General features: G+C 38.5%; 1 protein-coding gene across 1 annotated transcript; it reads right to left on the reverse strand.

Moving 5' to 3' along the window:
* Nucleotides 1-530: 530 nt before the first annotated feature.
* On the reverse strand, nucleotides 531-21,465 carry LOC140562763 (uncharacterized). The gene is made up of 13 exons (XM_072688622.1): nucleotides 21,426-21,465; nucleotides 20,775-21,047; nucleotides 20,337-20,606; nucleotides 18,903-18,974; nucleotides 13,004-13,092; nucleotides 11,848-12,027; nucleotides 9,917-10,181; nucleotides 9,479-9,748; nucleotides 6,886-6,938; nucleotides 4,979-6,440; nucleotides 2,494-2,553; nucleotides 1,541-1,612; nucleotides 531-966 (listed from the first exon to the last, which is right to left on the reverse strand). The coding sequence occupies exons 1-13, from the start codon at nucleotides 21,463-21,465 to the stop codon at nucleotides 959-961; spliced, it is 3,114 nt and encodes a 1,037-aa protein (XP_072544723.1). The 3' UTR covers nucleotides 531-958.
* Nucleotides 21,466-23,455: the final 1,990 nt, after the last annotated feature.

Here is a 23,455-nt window from a genome sequence, read left to right on the forward strand (position 1 = left end):
GTAATGAGATACAAATATTTATTTATGATCATTCCAGACATCATCAAACAACAGGCAAGTATTAAATTGTGCAGCTCTGTGAAAGTTAGTTAAATACAACTAATTATAAGCTTTTTTATTATATATAAGAACAAAGCTTTTTGAACATAAACATGACATTCAAGTCCATGTTTAAACTTCTAACTACAACTGTACATTGCTTTTCAGCTTGCACTATGACCACAGAGCTAGAGGCCCTTGTCCGCTATCATGGATATAAATGATGTAAAAAATAATGTGTATTTCATTAAGACTTAACTCGATTATAAATCTAAACACATGGTTTATAATATATTAAGAATGAGAAATTCAGTATTTAAAAAGGACCACTAGTTAATGAATAATAAGTCTAAGTTTGGTAAGTTTGGTTAGTCATAAAGAAAGGTAAAAAGATCAAACTAACTACAAACAAACCAAAAACATTAACCTTTGAAACGACAGAAGAAAAATATAATCATCATTACAGAAAATAACAAAAGAATGACTGATTTGAAAGAAATGGCTGAAAATGATCATATTTGTGTATGTTCCCCTCATTATCATAGATTTTATACTAATGTGTTAATAATCAAGCTGAATATTAGTTTGTGTATAATATTGATTGTCCTGTTGGAGAAATTAGACCTTTATACTTTTTATTTTTTTTATCTATAACTTTAGATAATGAACATAAACAACACCAGATCACTCACTGAACTTAACATTCAGAACACGTCTGATTATTCCTCAACTCTGGAGTCAGTTCTGCATTTCAATGGTTCAGATCTGTGTAAAATACCAGCACAACAACTATTACTAAAATAATGAAATACTGTATTAAAGATAATTCACACAAATGTAAATATACTCAGATGTTGCCCTCTTCTGTCTGCACTCCTCAAAGCTTCAATTAGGGTCACAGCAACAAGTCATGCCTTCTTCATGGACCTGTAAGAGAAAAAATATGTATTAAATTATTAAACATTAATCATGATCGTTTGGTGCTACTTTCCTGCCTCAGGACACGGACACCTTGCGATAATTGAAGAAAACAAAAATTCAAAGGCATGTCAAAAATATATTTTATTATTATAATAAAATATTTATTATTATATATTAATATATGTTTTATATATTTTATAGGAGAATGTAAGAGCAGCTACTCCATGACCTCAAGCTAAAGAGATGTTGGATGATGTTGGTAGACAGTGACCCAATCAGAGAAATAAATCAACTCATTAATGGTTGAAACAGGAGAAGATTTGTGTTTAGGAATGGACAAGTCATTGTCCTGACTTCAGAAATATGGATCATGTGAAACACATTTGCTGGGAGGAATGGTCTAAAATTCCTCCTCAGTGATGTACAAACTGTGCAACTGAAGGGAAATGTGTGTTGGAGATAACTGCTGCTAAAGAGTCATCAACAGGTTTTTAAATTCAAGGATTCACTTACTTTTTCTAGCCTGCAGTGGGAAGGTTTATTCATTGTGTTAAATAAAAGACATGTAGGAGGTTCTTACCTTTACTGTGTTGATTGATGTTTTTCAGAATCTCACAATAGGTCACACCACTTAGTTGTGTTACTGGATCATCTAACACAAAAAACACAGAGATGCAGTTCTTACCATTTCATCAGAGTTTCCTCTTAGAAGCACAACACTGATGAGATGGGATGACGCTTAACACTACAGTTAACACTGCTGTAATTGTGATCACTGCGTATTACAGAGCAATTCAGATCTGATCATGAAATGGGTTAACTAGGGTAACAGTAAATGCTGGAGGGTTTGTTGGTAATATAAAGTCTGCAGCTGTGTTTAATGCTGAGAGAGATTCTGGCTCTGATTGCTGTGCTACTGATCTCCAGCAGGGGGAGATAGAGACACAGTGAGAGTGGAATGATACACACTGCACTCAGATATACACTGCTTTACCCTCCTCTAAAATGGCTAAAACTAAAGACGCTAAAGTGTATTAGTTACTTTCATAGTGGTGTAAATACAGAATAATGGTCAGATGTTATAACGTCTCCCTCTGCTGGCCTCAGGTTGAAGGCTCTGTGCTCCAGGGCTCATTAGGACTGCTGATAAGCCTCTGTGTTTGCACTGATCTTGTATTTGTAGATCTTTTGTTGTTTATTCTGGCTTTGACCTGTTGCATGTATGACACACACACACACACACACACACACACAGAGAGACTTGGCCACTAGCACTGACAGGCTTTCTATAAATGGTAACTGGGCCTAGATAAAATATTCACCAAAAGAGTAAAAGAAAAAAACCCTAAAACTCACTCTGATAGAACACAGCACAGGTAAAACACATAGAATTTAACTATAAGAAAAAATGAGACAATACTAGAAACTATTCTGGAAACATTTATAATTCATAAAGAAATAAAAATAGACAGTTTTCACAGTCTGTCTAAAATGAAGATGTTTATAAAAACTAAACAGAAAATTATGACCAACCTTTTACTGTAGTCTTAGCAGTGCTGTAAGGATCCTCCCTCTGTGTTGTTTTAGGTTTTTCTGTTGATAGAAAATGAGGAATATTTTTTTATTTATTTATTTATACATATAAACACAGACATGCTTAGAAGCATTGTGGAAGCTTGAACAGGGAATAGGACAGAAAGCTGCAGGTGTTAACTGTGACCCAGGCAAATCAACAGATCTCCAATTCCTTAGTGTGTGTGTGTGTGTGTGTGTGGTTTGAAGAGTCACTACGATGTCAAGTCCATTACATAAGCATTTTAAAGTAATGAGAAAGTATCTCTAGATATTTATTTTTTTAATTTCCTGTATACAAGCATAGCAGTACTGCACCTTTACTCTTTTAACTGTTAATGGTAGAAATAATGTGGGGAAGACGACACACTCACCTGATACAGTCAGTCTAACAGCAGCACTGATCTCTGAGTAGTGCGGCTCTGTTGACCGTCTTCCCTTACAGGTATAATCACCTTCATGAGACCCATCAACATTAGAGATTTCATAGTTCTTCCTCCATTGAGCTTCACTGAGAGGATCATTATTCTTAAACCACTCGTAACTCCAGACTCCTCCACTTTCTATGTCACATGTGAGAGTGACTCTCTCTCTGATGAACACACGTTCAGCTGGCTGCACTTTCACTGTAGCCTTTGGTCTCTCTGTTTAAAGATCATAAAGACTTTAGAAAGGTAGAAACTCTGTGTGAAGAAGGTGTTTCTCGTAAGAAGAATTCAAAATCCTTCTGGAATAATTGATCAACATTTTTACTCTCATTCTGAAATGAAGTCGTTTGTAGAAAGAAAACAGAGATCATGACCAACCTCTTACTGTAATCCTGACTGGAGCACTGTAGTGTGAGACGTAGTCTCCTCTGTATGCTACACACTGATACTCTGCTGTTCCTGTATCAGACACTGTTATACTGAGTGTGTTGGTGTCTTTATATTCAGTCAGAGGATTTAACTGCTGAGAGACTTGGTACCACCTAAACCTCCATCCAGTGAGTGAGATCTGAAGATCACAGGTCAGAGTAAGTGTGTCTCCAGTGTAGACAGTGGTGTGAGGATCCACCCTCAGTGTTGGTTTGGGTTTTTCTGTTGAGATGAAATGATGAAGAGATCAGAGCTGCTGAAACAGGAACATTAGCAGGTTTATCATTTTGTAAAAATTTGTGTCAAAAACATTTCTGATTCTGAATTCAGCACAACTCTGTACTCTGACTTTCCTACAGTGTGACTGCAAATCAGCCTATACATGATTTTAAACAGACAGTAAATTTCTACAACAAATTTGAATAGTCTGCTTTTTATGTTTAATAATAATAATAATACTTTTGCGCATCTGCAACCAAAAAACCTTTTATTCTGACACCAGACTACATCTGCCTGGAAAAACACAGAGATGTAAATCCAGACAGGACTAAATTATCAGATGATCACTGAGTTCAGTGAAAAACAGGTAAATTAACCTGTAATATTTTCAGAGGACGACGGAATAAACACAGACATGTTCGATCCAGATGGTAATAAAATCACAGAGGAGCCCCCGTGAAAAAGAGAATTACCCCAATGGAAATGTAGTTCCAGCCAGACAGAGCTTAACAGTGATAATCAGTGCTTTATCCAGGGTCTTGTTGATGTAAGTAGTTCATGTCAGTAGACAGTGTGTTCAGCTAAAATTCATCTTAACTAATGTGTCTAAAATATGTCTTCATTAGGTGAACTGTTTGCAGCACCTGAACTAAAGCTAAAAGTCTTCATGATTACTCCACGTTTCTAAACAGGCTTAAATTTCCTACAAGCTTGTTATCAGTGACATTAGCATGGTTACACTTCCTGTGTTGTGTCACGTTGGGTGAAGTATGCAGAGCATTACTGAGGTGCAGGCCTCAGTAAACTTTCAGCAGCTAAAGCTCTCAAAGTTAAAGTTTGCTCGGAGCTGAATCCACACAGTTTGATATTGACTGTAGATTTGAACTGACCAGTCACAGACATTGTCAAGTCAAGTCAAGTCAAGTCAAGTGGGTTTATTGTCATTTCAACTACATACAGAGTACACAGTGAAACGAAACAACGTTCCTCCCGGACCATGGTGCAACATAGACAGTGCATACAAGACACAAGTGCAACACAAACAAACAAGTGCGGACAGACAACACAGTACAGACAGAGGATAATAAATAATGACTGTAGTGTGCAAGTTGTGCAATGTGCGATAAATAGAGTCCAGTGAGGTAGTAAAGTTATCAGTGCAAATGCTTGTGCAAAAAATGCTTCCCATGTTATCTGGGATAAATGGTTGGAAAGAGAGAGAGAGAGAGAGAGAGAGAGAGAGAGAGAGAGAGAGAGAGAGGGAGAGTGTAAGATATCAGTTCAGGAGTTGAGTTGTGTTGAGGAGTCTGATGGCTTGGGGGAAGAAGCTATTGCAGAGTCTGGTCGTGTTGGACCGGATGCTGCGGTACCTTCTTTCTGATGGCAGGAGGGAGAACAGACTGTGTGAAGGGTGGGTGGAGTCATCCACAATGCTGGTTGCTTCACCAACGTGTTGTTCTGTGCCTCAAACCGTGCATAAAAGTCGTTCAGGGCATCTGGGAGGAAGGCATCACTGTCACAGGACGGTGGCATTGTCCTGTAGTTTGTGATTTCCTGGATGCCCTGCCACATGCGCCGTGTGTCACCGGTGTCCTTAAAGTGGTTGTGGATTCTCTGGGCGTGTGCGCGCTTTGCCTCTCGGATGGCTCGTGACAATTTGGCTCTTGCTTTCCTCAGGGCCGCCTTGTCACCCACTCTGAAGGCCGAGTCGCGGGTCCTCAGTAGCGCACGCACCTCAGGAGTCATCCACGGCTTCTGATTTGGGCGTGTGGTGATGGTCTTGGAGACAGTGACATCATCAATACACTTACTGATGTAGCCAGTGACTGATGCTGTGTACTCCTCCAAGTTAACAGAGTCGCCTTCTGTCGCAGCCTCCCTAAACATGTCCCATGCAGTGCACTCAAAACAGTCCTGAAGGGCAGAGATGGCTCCTGCCGGCCAGGTTCTCACCTGCTTCTGAACTGGTCTGGAGCGTCTGATGAGGGGTGTGTAAGCTGGAGTCAGATACACAGACATGTGGTCCGAGAACGCGAGGTGGGGGCGGGGCTCCGCCCGGTACGCGCCGGGGATATTTGTGTAAACCAGGTCCAGCGCGTTCGCTCCTCTCGTGGCAAAGTCCACATGCTGATGGAATTTAGGGAGGACTGACTGGAGATTTGCATGGTTGAAATCTCCGGCGACAATGAACAGCCCGTCTGGATGTTTGGTCTGCAGATCGCTGATGCCCCCGTGCAGTTCCCACAGTGCCTCCTTAGCATTAGCGCTAGCGCTAGGCGGTATGTACACGGCGGCTATCAGCACGGCGGAGAATTCCCGTACTAAATAAAAAGGTCTGCACTTGACTACGATGAACTCCACCAGCGGAGAGCAGTGCTGGGCGACAGTCACAGCGTTGTTACACCATTCCGTGTTGATGTAAACACACACGCCTCCACCGCGGGTCTTCCCGGACAGAGCCGCGCTCCTGTCCGCTCTGAACGAGGCTAGCCCGTCTAGCTGAATGGCGCTGTCTGGAATACTGTCGCTGAGCCACGATTCCACAAAGACTAGAGCACAGCAGTCTCTGAACTCTCGCTGGGTCGCTCGCTGGAGTCGAATGCAGTCCAGTTTATTGTCGAGGGAGCAAACGTTTGCGAGGAATAGCGATGGTATAGCCGGGCGGCTAGGGCTAGCCTTTAGCCTCGCGCAAACCCCGGCTCTCTTACCGCGCTTCCGCTTTCGCTCGCACCGCTTGCGATGTAGTGGAGTGTGTTCATCTACAGTGATCGTCCAGCTGCTATATGCGTGACACGATGAGCAAGTCCACCTGCTTGAAATGTGCAGTGCAGTCTGCAGTGGTGTTTAATGCTGAGAGACGTTCTGTCTCTGATCAAAACTCTAAATCGCTCATCAGGCACATCAGTTTACTGAACTTTACATTTTACTGTGTGTTGGTCAATCCAGTGAATGCTGGGAATAAATAATGGTGTAATTGTAACTGTTTGATCGACCATTCCTTTAAAACAGTGCTGTTTTCTCAAGTCATCAGCAAGTACAGGATGATAAATACATAGAGGCAGAATCAGAGACAGTGGTCTTGTCTGAAAAACAGCTTTTTAAACTCTTACACAAAGAATTTAACCACATTAATCCCCAAGAATGGAGACAATACTAGAATCCATTCAGGAAAAATGTATAACCTATATAGAGTTAAAAATAGACATAGTTTTCCACAGTCAGTCTAAAATGAAGTTGTTCGTAAAAAAGAAAATAGAAATCATGATGTACCTCTTACTGTAGTCTTGACAGTGGTGTGAGGATCCACCCTCCGTGTTGGTTTGGGTTTTTCTGTTGATATGAAATGATGAAGAGATCAGAGCTGATGTTACTTTTACAATATAAGCAGTAGATGATGATGGTCAGTATAAGCTGTGTGTGTAAAAAGCTGTGTGTCCTTCAGCAGTTATCAGAAAGATTACAGCAGGTTGATTTTCCTACAGTGTTTCTGTACAGTACAGTTTCTCACAATAATCACTAAGTGGAACTGATGATCTTTTATTTTCAGGATTGATTTTGTAATATAAACTTCACTAAAACATAATTTTCAACATTTAATTAGAGCAAAACCATTTCACCAATTGTTTGTCAGGTACTTTAAGTTGCACTCATTGCTGACACAGATGTGCAAATGCACACACATAGCTTGTCTAATCCCTGCCAATAGAATAGGACTCTCTGGAGCAGATGAACATGAACCTTTTGGCACCATGCCTAATACCAGTCATGGGCTAGAGGGGTATAAAGCCCCCCTGCATTGAGCTGTGGAGCAGTGGAACTGTGTTCTCTGGACTGATGGTGCTCCATCCAAAATTTGGGATGAGTTGGGAATGAAAAGGGGTGGTGATCATTCATCCAACATCCTGCACTCACTAACGCTCCTGTCACTGAATGCAGTCAAACCCTCCAAAATGTAGCAGAAAGTCTTCTCTGGAAAAGCAGGATAAACTCTGTAATACCTTGGATTATTGGTCCTGTAGGATCTAATATCTTGTAGTTAACACTGAAAGCTGTAAAATCTAAATTCTGTTGTGTTTCTGAAAATAAACTGTAAGAACATGAATTAAATTATATTAATCTAATTATGAGTTTAATAGATGTTCAGAAATGAACGTATGAATGAAATGTCTTTATTACAGTGGTTTATTTTAGTCTGCTTCGTCCTCTAAAAGACACATTCCTGTCTTTAGTGAAACTAAAACTGCAGCAACTACACAACATGATTCCCCAGTTAAACACAGCTGTTCCTTTTCTCTGCAGTTATGACAGATTCTCTACTGAAGACCAGTGAATGTCTCTGCAGCAAGAAGTAAACTAAGGCCTGCCGCACTGCCTCATGTGTGAGTGTATGTGTGTGTTGCGTGTGTGTGCGCGTGCGCGTGCTGATGTGTGAATGTATATGTGCTTCTATGTGCATGCCAATGTGTATGTCCGTGTGTCTCAGTATCAAGATACTGAGTTTAAGACACTGAGAATAATGAGAGATTTTGTCAAAGTAAGAAGACAGCATTTTAAATCAGTGAAAGTCTCTCAAAACAATGACTTAACGTTTCAGAATATTGAGAGAGCTTCTGGCAATAATGACTTTGTACCTCAAAATAATGACATTGCAGTTTACATAATAGTGGGGAAATGAAATACTGCATTTTTATTCTTATTAAATTTTAAAAATGACTGGCACTTCTGCAAAAGCTAATATTCACACACACACATTCACCTGCCAGTAGATGTTATTAGTTACACTTGTTTCTAAACCCATTACTCATTTTTTTAAGCTCCACTGATCATACAGGACGTTATGTAATAAAGTATGCAGAGAAACGGAAGAACTACAATCTGTAATTATAGAACTACAAAGTTTTCCTATATGATGAGCAGAGCTGATCAAATGGAAAAGGAGGTGTACCTACAGTTTTCTTATAAAAAATACTGGACAAATAGTATATTCATATTCTATTATATTCAGGGCACGCTTCACAATTCACTTTTTAAATACATATTTAATGAAATATTCACATTTACACACAAACTATATTTTCAGTGTAATAGCAGGGTTTCACAGAGGTGCTACACTTGGAAGTAATGTAGAAGTTAACAGGAATGCATAAACAGAATGACTATTTATATTTGGGCAATGATTTTTAATGTTTTAATATTAAATAAGGTTAATTAAAATATTATAATCATGTTACATTTGTTAAAATTGCTTAAGTAAGTTTCAGTAAAGCAACTACAGCTATCTTTTGTAAAATGTATTACATTGTGATATATTTTCACCTCCGCTGCGCAACCAGTAAACTTCCACTAGCATTAACCAGAGCTGTAGTCCAGGGGTTCTGACGTTTTTGATCACACTGTTAATATTTGCTTGAGTGTTTTAAAAGTAAACTGTGTTTTAAGTAAAAAAATACAAAGAAAACAATGATTATCTGCACACAGTGTATATTTATAGGAAAAGCCCCAGCAGAAGTAAAGATATTTGGGTAGCGCAGTAAATTCAAGTTCACACTTTTAAAATACCGAGGTGACAGACTGAATGCCTGACAACACAACTTTCTTGACCAACCACTAGATGGCGATCATTTTCCAGAATGTTTGGGGTATTTATTTTGCCAGCCCATTTAGAGACAGTGAGGAGAAATTACAATGTTATTTTCAAATGTAAGATTTCAGGGCTTTTCAACAATCATCCAGGGCTTGAGCCCCATAAGCCACCCAATCCCCCTCCAGTGCGCCGCCACTGTACATGATAATGTTTCTGCAGCAGAAAAGCACCTCTACTCTTTTAACTGTTAATGGTAGAAATAATGTGGGGAAGACGACACACTCACCTGATACAGTCAGTCTAACAGCAGCACTGATCTCTGAGTAGCGCGGCTCTGTTGACCGTCTTCCCTTACAGGTATAATCACCTTCATGAGACCCATCAACATTAGAGATTTCATAGTTCTTCCTCCATTGAGCTTCACTGAGAGGATCATTATTCTTAAACCACTCGTAATTCCAGACTCCTCCACTTTCTATGTCACATGTGAGAGTGACTCTCTCTCTGATGAACACACGCTCAGCTGGCTGCACTTTCACTGTAGCCTTTGGTCTCTCTGTTCAAAGATCATAAAGACTTTAGAAAGGTAGAAACTCTGTGTGAAGAAGGTGTTTCTCGTAAGAAGATCCAGAATTCAAAATCCTTCTGGAATAATTGATCAACATTTTTACTCTCATTCTGAAATGAAGTCGTTTGTAGAAAGAAAACAGAGATCATGACCAACCTCTTACTGTAATCCTGACTGGAGCACTGTAGTGTGAGACGTAGTCTCCTCTGAGTGCTACACACTGATACTCTGCTGTTCCTGTATCAGACACTGTTATACTGAGTGTGTTGGTGTCTTTATATTCAGTCAGAGGATTTAACTGCTGAGAGTCTTTGAACCACCTAAACCTCCATCCAGTGAGTGAGCTCTGCAGATCACAGGTCAGAGTAAGTGTGTCTCCAGTGTAGACAGTGGTGTGAGGATCCACCCTCAGTGTTGGTGTGGGTTTTTCTGTTGAGATGAAATGATGAAGAAATCAGAGCTGCTGAAACAGGAACATTAGCAGGTTTTTCATTGTTTAGAACTTTGGGTCTAAAAGTATTTGATTCTGAACTCAGCAGAAACTTTCCTACAGTGTGACTTTAAATCAGCCTATAGTTGATTCAAATACCCAAATGTGTGTGTCCAGCTGCTATATGCGTGACACGGTGAGCAAGTCTGCTCGAAATGTGCAGTTCCTCCTTTTTTCCCCAATTATGAAGAACTACAGTTGTGTTCCTGTGATACTGTACATTACATATTGTACTGTACACTGTACTGTACATATTGTAAATGTGTTCACTGCTGAAGACAGAGCAGTTAAGATCAGTTCAGGGAGAACAGTAAGTGCTGGTGGGTTTGTTGGTATTATTTTAGTAATATGAACTTCACTAAAACAACATTTTCAACATTGGCCAAATGTTTGTGGACACCCATTCAGCTACTTTAAGTTTGACTCATTGATGACACAGATGTGAAAATGCGTACACACACAGCTTGTCTAATCCCTGCCAATAGAATAGGACTCTCTGGAGCAAATGAACATGAACCTATTGGCACCATGCCTAATACCAGGTGTGGGCTAGAGGGGTATAAAGCCCCCCAACATGCACTTTGTAAGTCGCTCTGGATAAGAGCGTCTGCTAAATGCCATAAATGTACATGTAAATGTAAACATCGAGCTGTGGAGCAGTGGAACTGTGTTCTCTGGACTGATGGTGCTCCATCCAAAACTATTGGGATGAGTTGGGGATGAGGAGGGGTGGTGATCATCCATCCAACATCCTGCACTCACTAACGCTCCTGTCATTGAATGCAGTCAAATCCTCCAAAATCTAGCAGAAAGTCTTCTCTGGACAGTAGAGGCAGTTACTCCAACAAAAGCAGGATAAACTCTTCATAATACCCTGGATTATTGGTCCTGTAGTGTCTAATATCTTGTAGGTAACACTGAAAGCTGTGAAATCTCAATTCTGTTGTGTTTCTGAAAATAAACTGTACGAACATGAATTATATGATATTGATCTAATTATGAGTTAAATAGATGTTCAGAAATGAATTCAGGAAAATGTCTTTGTTACAGTGTTTTATCTTAGTCTGCTTCCTCCTCTAAAACACACATTTCTGTCTTTAGTGAAACTAAAACTGCAGCAACTACACAACATGATTCCCCAGTTAAACACAGCTGTTCCTTTTCTCTGCAGTTATGACAGATTCTCTACTGAAGACCAGTGAATCTTGAAGCAGCAAGAAGTGAACTAAGGCCTGCCACACTGTCTCATGTGTGTGCATACCAGTGTGTCTGTTTGCCTCTGTGTATGTGTGCTGTTGTGTGTGTACCACTGTGTGTGTATGTGTGTGAGGTTCCCATTTTATGATTGTGATTCTTTGTGTGTGTGTGTGTATTTGTGTGTATACAGGGATGTGTGTTTCAGTGTGCTGCTGTGAGTGAAGCTGTATGTGTTACTGTGTGTGTGTGTGTGTGTATGTGTATGGCTTGCATACACTTGGTTTTTGCACAGGAAAAATATAAAGTATATTTACACCATATTAATATATTTTTGATTAACAAACATTCTATAATCAAGAGATTTGAGAAAAGAAAGCAGAAAAAATGATGAACCTCTCACTGTAATCTTGACTCGATTACTGAAGTGTGAGCCGTATGATCCTCTGAGTGCTCTACACTGATACTCTGTTGTTCCTGAATCAGACGCTGTTATACTGAGGGTGTTGGGGCCTAACTCTCTCAGAGATTCTAACTGCTGAGAGACTTTGTACCACGTAAACTTCCATCCAGTGAGTGAGCTCTGCAGATCACAGGTCAGAGTAAGTGTGTCTCCAGTGTAGACAGTGGTGTGAGGATCCACCCTCAGTGTTGGTTTGGGTTTTTCTGTTGAGATGAAATGATGAAGAGATCAGAGCTGATTTTACTTTTACAATATAAACAGTAGTTCATCAGAATAAGATCAGACTTTGTTGCTTAATGAACTGAATATTTCTGTATTCTAGAAATATAGAAATATGCTGGTATTGTAATATTTCGTACAGTGTCAGCATACATTTTAAGCTCACAGGTCTGTAATGTACAATGTGTGTGAAAAACACACACAATCGTATATAAGTAAAAATGTAGTAAAATATGTGTATAATAAACTATACAGTGGATTGGGGGAAGGTGTACAGGTTAATCTACATGAATGTAAATGAAGCAATCCAGTGAAAGCAGATGTAGCTGTTCACCTTGAGCTTGTCCACAGTAGAGTACAGCCAGCACTACAGTATGGAAAGAAACAGAGGACATGATGCATTAGTATGAAGGATTAGCTGTTCTCAGTTAAAGGGGTTAAAAAGCCGGTTACAGTCGGAGATGGCTGTTTGATTAAAGGTTGAAATGTGTGTCTTGTCTATAAAATTGTACACAACACTGCTCCTCCTCCTCTTAAACATTTTATTATACAGAAGATAAACACATCTCAGGCTACTAGAGGTAAAACACGAGCAGACTGTGATCTTCCTTACAGAAGAAGCTGCTTTAAGCCAATCAGCACTTTCTATTAAATCACAAGAATGGAGTTCAGTCCCACTCTGTAGAAAACATCTGCACTGCACTGTTCACCAGCACCACTGCCCTGTTTACCACCACTGTACACTGTTAACCTTCACCACTGCTACATCTGAACTGTTCACAACCACCACTGATAGAACTGCACTGCCCACTGCTACAGCTACATCTGCACAGTTCACCATGAACAACGTCCACAATGTTGACTACAACCACTGTACTGATCCAGCTGTACTGTTCTCTACAGCTGTGACCCTCTTCACCACCACCACTGCTAGAAATGGACTCTTCTCCACCTCTACTTCTATCACTAGCACAGGATCAGACACTTGAAATACAGCACTGTGATGATGTGTATAACCAGTTCCTAGTAAGAGGGGTTACACTGTAGAGAAGCTGCTGGGTCATTTTCTTTGGTCATTTCCACATTAGAAATTGATCAGATGCTGGATTAGTGCTGGATTAGTGGACAAGTTTTTAACTCACAGTACAATAGGATGCAAATCACAATAAAAATCTCTAAATTGTGTTACATCAGGGTCGAGTCTAGTGACAACCCCAACATCGCTAACACTGTCCAACACTATTACCCATATGTTATTCTAATCTCTGTTCCCAGTGGATCCATATATTCAGTCATATGAGAACAGTGTATGAATATAATATACATCAGAACTGTAAATATTAACCCTTACACTTCCTCATTCATTTCTCACCTGTCAAACTAAAGTACAAAGTATAAAGTAAAAAGGTAAGGATGTTAAATTAATTCATCTTAATGTTATTAATTATCATCTTATTATTAACTGTTTTTAATCTTATCTGACAATAAATTGATTAATCTTTCTGGTTAGTCGCTACTTTGTAAGCGAAATCACATAGTACTGTAGTTACAGCGGTTTTGGGAAATGCTCAATAACAAGAAATTCATAGTTTCCAACACATTATTTAATTTTATGATTATAAATAACTATTATTAATATTATTGCTATTGTTGTTGTTCATTAAGAGGAACCGTACATTGGCATTAAAATGAAGTGCCTGTGGGCAGCGGCTCGGAATCGCCCCGGGGAGTGCACAAGGGGCTGACATACATAGGTTCACACTGTCTAAAAGGTATGCTCTAAAGCAGATGAAGCAGAATATGATTACTTTTTTTTTAAATGATGAAAATAAAACATTAAATGTCTTACATGTGTGTAAAAGTAATGGCTCATTACCAACACTTTGATAAATATGTACAAAGTATACAGTAAATAATTACATTTTAAATTTGGTATATCTGTAAGTGAAATGTATAGAATATATCTAAAATGAAATGAAATGTGTTTAGAACTTTATTTCCAGAAGAGAATGTATTACTTAATATTTAATTAATGAGAAAATCAACCAAATGTGTAATTCTACTTTGGTATGTGGCGCACACACACACACACACACACACACACACACACACACACACACACACACACACAAACATATATGGACAAAAGTATGTGGACACCTTCTCATTCATTGTTATTTTTTTTCGGAAATACAGGGTATTAAAAAGTTTTTTTTGGAGTAACTGTCTTTACTCTTCCTAGGAAAGTTTTCTACTACATTTTGGAACATTGCTATGAGGATTTATTTGCATTTGGCAAAAGTAAAGTTAGGATGTTGAATAATCATCACTCCACCTCTGCTCAAACTCATCCCAAAACTACTGGATGGAGCATGATCATTCCAGAGAACACAGGTCTTTTTTATATACCCACATAAAGATAATAGTTCATGTCTAATTTTAGATTATATTCACAATTGAACCTGAAAACCAGACTTACTCATGTCCCTTTCCACTGACTTCTGGCAATTGTTAAATTTAACACCTATAGTACCTCGAGTACCCTCGAGCATCTCATAACCAGTTACAGATGGAGCTCATAAAACTTGTCAAACCTCAAACTTAAAAACTGTAAGATGAGAAGAAGAGCTGAAGCTCCCATAGCTGTATTTAAACACCTTCACACAGCAGCATTCCTGACTCTAATGAAGATATAAAGAAAAGAGTTACTCACAGAGCAGCACAGAGAGTGGACTGACCTCCATACTGTCCCACTGACCACTGACTGACTGACTGACAGACAGAGAAAGAGAGAGAGAGAGAAAAAGAGAGAACACACCCATATTTTAGCTCCTCTCTCTTCTGACATCACCTATCTTTTAGTAAAATAATTTACTGAAACGACTGAATAATAAGCTTTAAGACTAGTTTTTAATTATTACCAAATTTCCATCATAATTCACTCATTAAGATTTAAAATCAGTTGTTTAAAGTGGTCGGATATGTGTGTGTGTGTGTGTGGGGGGGGGGGGTGCTTTGTAGAAATCCTGACATACTAAATATTCTGTACAGTAGTGATGAAGGGAAACAGGGATCATCAGTAAACATGGTGTTCATAGAGTTCAAATTCAAACTGATCATTGGATTCATTTTAAACTGGCAGCTTCATTTACTGTCCATTAATCTGAGAGTTCAGCACAAGATGGACAGAACACATACACGGATTCTGAAGCCCAAAGGGAAAAGAGCTGAGAGTGACACAAAGCCTGAACACTACCAGTACAGCTTACAGAACTGGACCAATCAGTAAACACTTACGTTCTCCACTAATTCTTCCTTTAGGCTGGTAGGAGACACTGCTAGTGCTAATCATGTAATGCTGTGAGTAGATCATTTGACCTTTTTTCTAGTTTAGCTCCTCAGTAGAGAAGGACGTCATTACCACAGTCACTCTGGGACAAAAGACAAACCACAAACACCTCAATAGCTGCTCTCTATCTTGGTGAAAATAGCCCTGAGTGTGGAAATGTGAAGGTGAGATGGTTCCCACAGTTTGTACCTGTGTTTCTGTCTGTCTTTGTGATAAGCCTGCCCCAAACACAGCTTCTGAATTAAAATGTTCCAGCTAATCATAGTGATATCAAACACTCATCACCCACATCCCAACAGACTGATCCTCAGTGTTGCCTAAAGACCTTCCTTTAAGCAGGACTTCCATATTGTAACTATAAAGAAACACTCAGTTCTATTTCTTTATTCTGAGTATATGAAGCCTCATGGGAGCCAAATAGCACAAACACGCCGCAATATAATTAGACTATGAGTTAATATTCAAAACAGGATGTGATATTGGGATTTATTGTTTATTTAAACATCAGCGTGTCTTTACAACTGTTTCACTACACCACACGTCAGACCACAAGACTCAAAATAACACTCTGCCCTCAGCTCTCTGTCTACTCTCTCTGTCTATAGAGGTTAAAACGCTCTATGCTGGACACAGAGTGGACTGATAAAGTTCACCAACATCCTACTCAAAGCTATAAAGAGTGAGAAGCTCTCTTAGTGTTTATCTGTGTTTCAGAGTGTTATTCACTATCCACTGCTGATCAGCTAATAACAGAGTGTATTCTAAACACTTTACTAAGACATTACATGTTGCATTAAACAAAGGTGGCTGCAGTTTAGGCCTGGCAAAGCAACTCAAAGGAAGAAACCCTTTGGTGCTGTCCATGAGTTCCAGACCTCCTGTCGTATTTTATGTTACAAACACTCCTGATATTAATACATTACGCTAGTTTGACCAATTACTTTTGATCCTGTGAAAATGAGGCCTAAACTTTATGATTCTTACTGATGTTTGAAAATCGGCTTAAGCTATGTTCACATTTCAGGTAAAAATGACCTCACATTTTTCTTAGGTAATACAAGTTTGTGTGAACAACAACAAACGCAACCAGAGAATTTTAGGTCTGATTTGGGCCGTTTTCATATTTTCTGCTTTCACTATGCCTGCTTTTCATCACAGAAGACTAAATTATGTCAGTTGGGCCTTTGATTATTGTTGCTGATGGTGACTATAACTTGTAGTTAAGATTGAGTAGTAATACATGTAATGGTGTTACGTAATTCGGATACAGAAAACTGTTACTATAATCTGTTACAGTTACAGTGGAAATGTAAGTATTTAGATTACAGGTACATTTAAAAATACAGGTACACTAAAAACAGGGTGATTATTAGCAATGATTACATTACAGCAGCGGTGTCAAACATATGGTTCTAAAATCAGAATCCATGTTCTCAACGATGACTATTAAATTAGGCTCAGTGAAACTCCACAGCAGATCCGATCACACATCATTGGGGGTGGGGCAACAGTGAGTCAGACTCAGAGACAGAACCAATGAGAATCTTCATTCTAAATCCATTCCACAACCACTTGGTGTGTGTTTACATGATATTATACTGTTGAAACATCCAATTGTGTCCAAGCATTGTGCAGCTGAAGGTTTGAGGTTTTCATAAAGAATTTAAGTAGGTATCCACGATAAGTGTGAAATAAACTTCAAGCCACAGCTGTGTATTGCTTCTGCATTTGTAATATGACCACAGAACTAGACCTCATCAACTACCATGGATATACATGATTGATACATGTGTATCTGCTGTGTAACCTCCTGTTACAAGCAGCTGTTTTTTTTACAGATAGACAACATATCAGTGACCGTTATTTATGTTCACTAAACCACAGTTTCATTAATCAGCACTTGAAGAAAGTTAAACCACGTTTATGAATAAAGAACAGAATATGAGAGCTGTTGTAATGAAATACAAATATTTATTTATGATCATTCCAGACATCATCAAACAACAGGCAAGTAATCAATTGTGCAGCTCTGTGAAAGTTAGTTAAATACAACTAATTATATGCTTTTTTATTATAAGGACAAAGCTTTTTGAACATAAACATGACATTCAAGTCCATGTTTAAACTTCTAACTACAACTGTACATTGCTTTTCAGCTTGCACTATGACCACAGAGCTAGAGGCCCTTGTCCGCTATCATGGATATAAATGATGTATAAAAATTGTGTATTTCATTAAGACTTAACTCGATTATAAATCTAAACACATGGTTTATAATATATTAAGAATGAGAAATTCAGTATTTAAAAATGACCACTAGTTAATGAATAATAAGTCTAAGTTTGGTAAGTTTGGTTAGTCATAAAGAAAAGGTAAAAAGATCAAACTAAATAAACAAACCAAAAACATTCATCTTTAAAATGACAGAAGAAAAATATAATCATCATTACAGAAAATAACAAAAGAATGACTGATTTGAAAGAAATGACTGAAAATGATCATATTTGTGTATGTTCCCCTCATTATCATAGATTTTATACTAATGTGTTAATAATCAAGCTGAATATTAGTTTGTGTATAATATTGATTGTCCTGTTGGAGAAATTAGACCTTTATACTTTTTTTTTTATCTATAACTTTAGATAATGAACATAAACAACACCAGATCACTCACTGAACTTAACATTCAGAACATGTCTGATTATTCCTCAACTCTGGAGTCAGTGCTGCATTTCAATGGTTCAGATCAGTGTAAAATACCAGCACAACAACTAATACTAAAATAATGAAATACTGTATTAAAGATAATTCACACAAATGTAAATATACTCAGACGTTGCCCTCTTCTGTCTGCACTCCTCAAAGCTTCAATCAGGGCCACAGCAACAAGTCAGGCCTTCTTCAGGGACCTGTAAGAGAAAAAATATTTATTAAATTATTAAACATTAATCATGATCGTTTGGAGCTACTTTGCTGCCTCAGGACACGGACACCTTGCGATAATTGAAGAAAACAAAAATTCAAAGGCATTTCAAAATACTTTATAGGAGAATGTAAGAGCAGCTAGTCCATGACCTCAAGCTGAAGAGATGTTGGATGATGTTGGAAGACAGTGACCCAAACACAGAAGTAAATCATCTCATTAATGGTTGAAACAGGAGAAGATTTGAGTTTAGGAATGGACAAGTCATTGTCCTGACTTCAGAAATACTGATCATGTGAAACACATTTATTGGGAGGAATGGTCTAAAATTCCTCCTTAGTGATGTACAAACTGTGCAACTGAATGGAAATGTGTGTTGGAGATAACTGCTGCTAAAGAGTCAACAACAGGTTTTTAAATTCAAGGATTCAGTTACTTTTTCTAGCCTGCAAGTGGGAAGGTTTACTCATTGTGTTCAATAAAAGACATGTAGGAGGTTCTTACCTTTACTGTGTTGATTGACATTTTTCAGAATCTCACAATAGGTCACACCACTTAGTTGTGTTACTGGATTATCTAACACAAAAAAACACAGAGATGCAGTTCTTACCATTTCATCAGAGTTTCCTCTTAGAAGCACAACACTGATGAGATGGGATGACGCTTAACACTGCAGTTAACACTGCTGTAATTGTGATCACTGCGGATTACAGAGCAATTCAGATCTGATCATGAAATGGGTTAACTAGGGTAACAGTAAATGCTGGAGGGTTTGTTGGTAATATAAAGTCTGCAGCGGTGTTTAATGCTGAGAGACATTCTGGCTCTGATTGCTGTGCTGCTGATCTCCAGCAGGGGGAAATAGAGACACAGTGAGCGTGGTATGATACACACTGCACTCAGATAGACACTGCTTTACCCTCCTCTAAAATGGCTAAAACTAAAGACACTAAAGTGTATTAGTTACTTTCATAGTGGTGTAAATACAGAATAGTGGTCAGATGTTATAACGTCTCCCTCTGCTGACCTCAGGTTGAAGGCTCTGTGCTCCAGGGCTCATTAGGACTGCTGATAAGCCTCTGTGTTTGGGCTGCTCTTTGTGTTTCTACTGAGTTCTGAGTATTTGTAGATCTTTTGTTGTTTATTCTGGCTTTGACCTGTTGCATGTCTGACACACACACACACACACACAGACTTAGCCACTAACACTGACAGGCTTTCTATAAATGGTAACTGGGCCTAGATAAAATATTCACCAAAAGAGTAACAGAAAAAAACCCTAAAACTCACTCTGATAGAACACAGCACAGGTAAAACACATAAAATTTAAATCTGAGAAAAAATGAGACAATACTAGAAACTATTCTGGGGAAAAAAGTAATAATTCATACAGAAATAAAAATAGACAGTTTTTACAGTCTGTCTAAAATGATGTTTACAAAAACTAAACAGAAAATCATAACCAACCTTTTACTGTAGTCTTAACAGTGCTGTAAGGATCCTCCCTCTGTGTTGTTTTAGGTTTTTCTGTTGATAGAAAATGAGGAAGATTTATTTATTTATTTATTTATTTATACATATAAACACAGACATGCTTAGAAGCATTGTGGAAGCTTGAACAGGGAACAGGACAGAAAGCCGTTCATTGCTGCAGGTGTTAACTGTGACCCAGGCAATCAACAGATCTCCTATTCCTGTTTGTGTGTGTGTGGTTTGAAGAGTCACTACAATGTCAAGTCTGTTACATAAGCATTTTAAAGTAATGAGAAAGTATCTCTAGATATGAATTTTGGGAGGTCCTGTAGACGTGCATAGCAGTAATGCAACCCACCCCACGGCACTCCAGGACTGTACATGATAATGTTTCTGCAGCAGTAAAGCACCTCTACTCTTTTAACTGTTAATGGTAGAAATAATGTGGGAAGACGACACACTCACCTGATACAGTCAGTCTAACAGCAGCACTGATCTCTGAGTAGAGCGGCTCTGTTGACCGTCTTCCCTTACAGGTATAATCACCTTCATGAGATCCATCAGCATGAGAGATTTCATAGTTCTTCCTCCATTGAGCTTCACTGAGAGGATCATTATTCTTAAACCACTCGTAACTCCAGACTCCTCCACTTTCTATGTCACATGTGAAAGTGACTCTCTCTCTGATGAACACACGCTCAGCTGGCTGCACTTTCACTGTAGCCTTTGGTCTCTCTGTTCAAAGATCATAAAGACTTTAGAAAGGTAGAAACTCTGTGTGAAGAAGGTGTTTCTCGTAAGAAGATCCAGATTTCAAAATCCTTCTGGAATAATTGATCAACATTTTTACTCTCATTCTGAAATGAAGTCGTTTGTAGAAAGAAAACAGAAATCATGACCAACTTCTTACTGTAATCCTGACTGGAGCACTGTAGTGTGAGACGTAGTCTCCTCTGAGTGCTACACACTGATACTCTGCTGTTCCTGTATCAGACACTGTTATACTGAGTGTGTTGGTGTCTTTATATTCAGTCAGAGGATTTAACTGCTGAGAGACTTTGTACCACCTAAACCTCCATCCAGTGAGTGAGATCTGCAGATCACAGGTCAGAGTAAGTGTGTCTCCAGTGTAGACAGTGGTGTGAGGATCCACCCTCAGTGTTGGTGTGGGTTTTTCTGTTGAGATGAAATGATGAAGAGATCAGTGCTTCTGAAACAGGAACATTAGCAGGTTTATCATTTTGTAAAAATTTGTGTTAAAAACGTTTCTGATTCTGAATTCAGCAGAAATGTTACAGTAGTCTGACTTTCCTACAGTGTGACTGTAAATCAGCCTATACATGATTTTAAACAGACAGTAAATTTCTACAACAAATTTGAATAGTCTGCTTTTTACGTTTAATAATAATAATAATAATTTTGCGCATCTGCAACCAAAAAACCTTTTATTCTGACATCAGACTACATCTGCCTGGAAAAACACAGAGATGTAAATCCAGACAGGACTAAATTATCAGATGATCACTGAGTTCAGTGAAAAACAGGTAAATTAACCTGTAATATTTTCAGAGGACGACGGAATAAACACAGACATGTTCGATCCAGATGGTAATGGTGAAAAAGAAAATTACCCCAATGGAAATGTAGTCCCAGCCAGACAGAGCTTAACAGTGATGTTCAGTGCTTTATCCAGGGTCTTGTTGATGTAAGTAGTTCATGTCAGTAGACAGCGTGTTCAGCTAAAATTCATCTTAACCAATGTGTCTAAAATATGTCTTCATTAGCTGAACTGTTTGCAGCACCTGAACTAAAGCTGAAAGTCTTCATGATTACTCCACGTTTCTAAACAGGCTTAAATTTCCTACATGCACGTTATCAGTGACATTAGCATGGTTACACTTCCTGTGTTGTGTCACGTTGGGTGAAGTATGCAGAGCATTACTGAGGTGCAGGCCTCAGTAAACTTTCAGCAGCTAAAGCTCTCAAAGTTAAAGTTTGCTCGGAGCTGAATCCACACAGTTTGATATTGACTGTAGATTTGAACTGACCAGTCACAGACATTGTAGTGGAGTGTGTTCATCTACAGTGTTCGTCCAGCTGCTATATGCGTGACACGATGAGCAAGTCCACCTGCTTGAAATGTGCAGTGCAGTCTGCAGTGGTGTTTAATGCTGAGAGACGTTCTGTCTCTGATCAAAACTCTAAATCGCTCATCAAGCACATCAGTTTACCGGACTTTTAATTTTACTGTGTTTTGGTCAATCCAGTGAATGCTGGGAATAAATAATGGTGTAAATGTAACTGTTTGATCGACCATTCCTTTAAAACAGTGCAGTTTTCTCAAGTCATCAGCAAGTACAGGATGATAAATACATAGAAGCAGAATCAGAGACAGTGGTCTTGCCTAAAAAACAGCTTTTTAAACTCTTACACAAAGAATTTAACCACAGTAATCCCCAAGAATGGAGATAATACTAGAATCCATTCAGGAAAAATTAATAACCTATATAGAGTTAAAAATAGACATTTGTCCACAGTCAGTCTAAAATGAAGTTGTTCATAAAAAAGAAAATAGAAATCATGATGTACCTCTTACTGTAGTCTTGACAGTGGTGTGAGAATACACCCTCCGTGTTGGTTTGGGTTTTTCTGTTGATATGAAATAATGACGAGATCAGAGCTGATGTTACTTTTACAATATAAGCAGTAGATGATGATGGTCGGTATAAGCTGTGTGTGTAAAAAGCTGTGTCTTTCAGCAGTTATCAGAAAGATTACAGCAGCTTGATTTTCCTACAGTGTTTCTGTACAGTACAGTTTCTCACAATAATCACTAAGTGCAACTGATGATCTTTTATTTTCAGCATTATTTTTGTAATATGAACTTCACTAAAACATAATTTTCAATATTTAATTGGAGCAAAACCATTTCACCAATTGTTTGTCAGGTACTTTAAGTTGCACTCATTGCTGACACAGATGTGCAAATGCACACACATAGCTTGTCTAATCCCTGCCAATAGAATAGGACTCTCTGGAGCAAATGAACATGAACCTTTTGGCACCATGCCTAATACCAGTCATGGGCTAGAGGGGTATAAAGCCCCCCTGCATTGAGCTGTGGAGCAGTGGAACTGTGTTCTCTGGACTGATGGTGCTCCATCCAAAATTTGGGATGAGTTGGGAATGAAAAGGGGTGGTGATCATTCATCCAACATCCTGCACTCACTAACGCTCCTGTCACTGAATGCAGTCAAACCCTCCAAAATGTAGCAGAAAGTCTTCTCTGGACAGTAGAGGCAGTTACTCCAACAAAAGCAGGATAAACTCTTCATAATACCCTGGATTATTGGTCCTGTAGTGTCTAATATCTTGTAGGTAACACTGAAAGCTGTGAAATCTCAATTCTGTTGTGTTTCTGAAAATAAACTGTAAGAACATGAATTATATGATATTGATCTAATTATGAGTTTAATAGATGTTCAGAAATGAATTCAAGAAAATGTCTTTGTTGCAGTGTTTTATTTTAGTCTGCTTCCTCCTCTAAAACACACATTCCTGTGTTTAGTGAAACTAAAACTGCA

This window comes from Salminus brasiliensis, chromosome 9, assembly GCF_030463535.1.
Source record: "Salminus brasiliensis chromosome 9, fSalBra1.hap2, whole genome shotgun sequence".
NCBI classification, from domain to species: domain Eukaryota; kingdom Metazoa; phylum Chordata; class Actinopteri; order Characiformes; family Bryconidae; genus Salminus; species Salminus brasiliensis.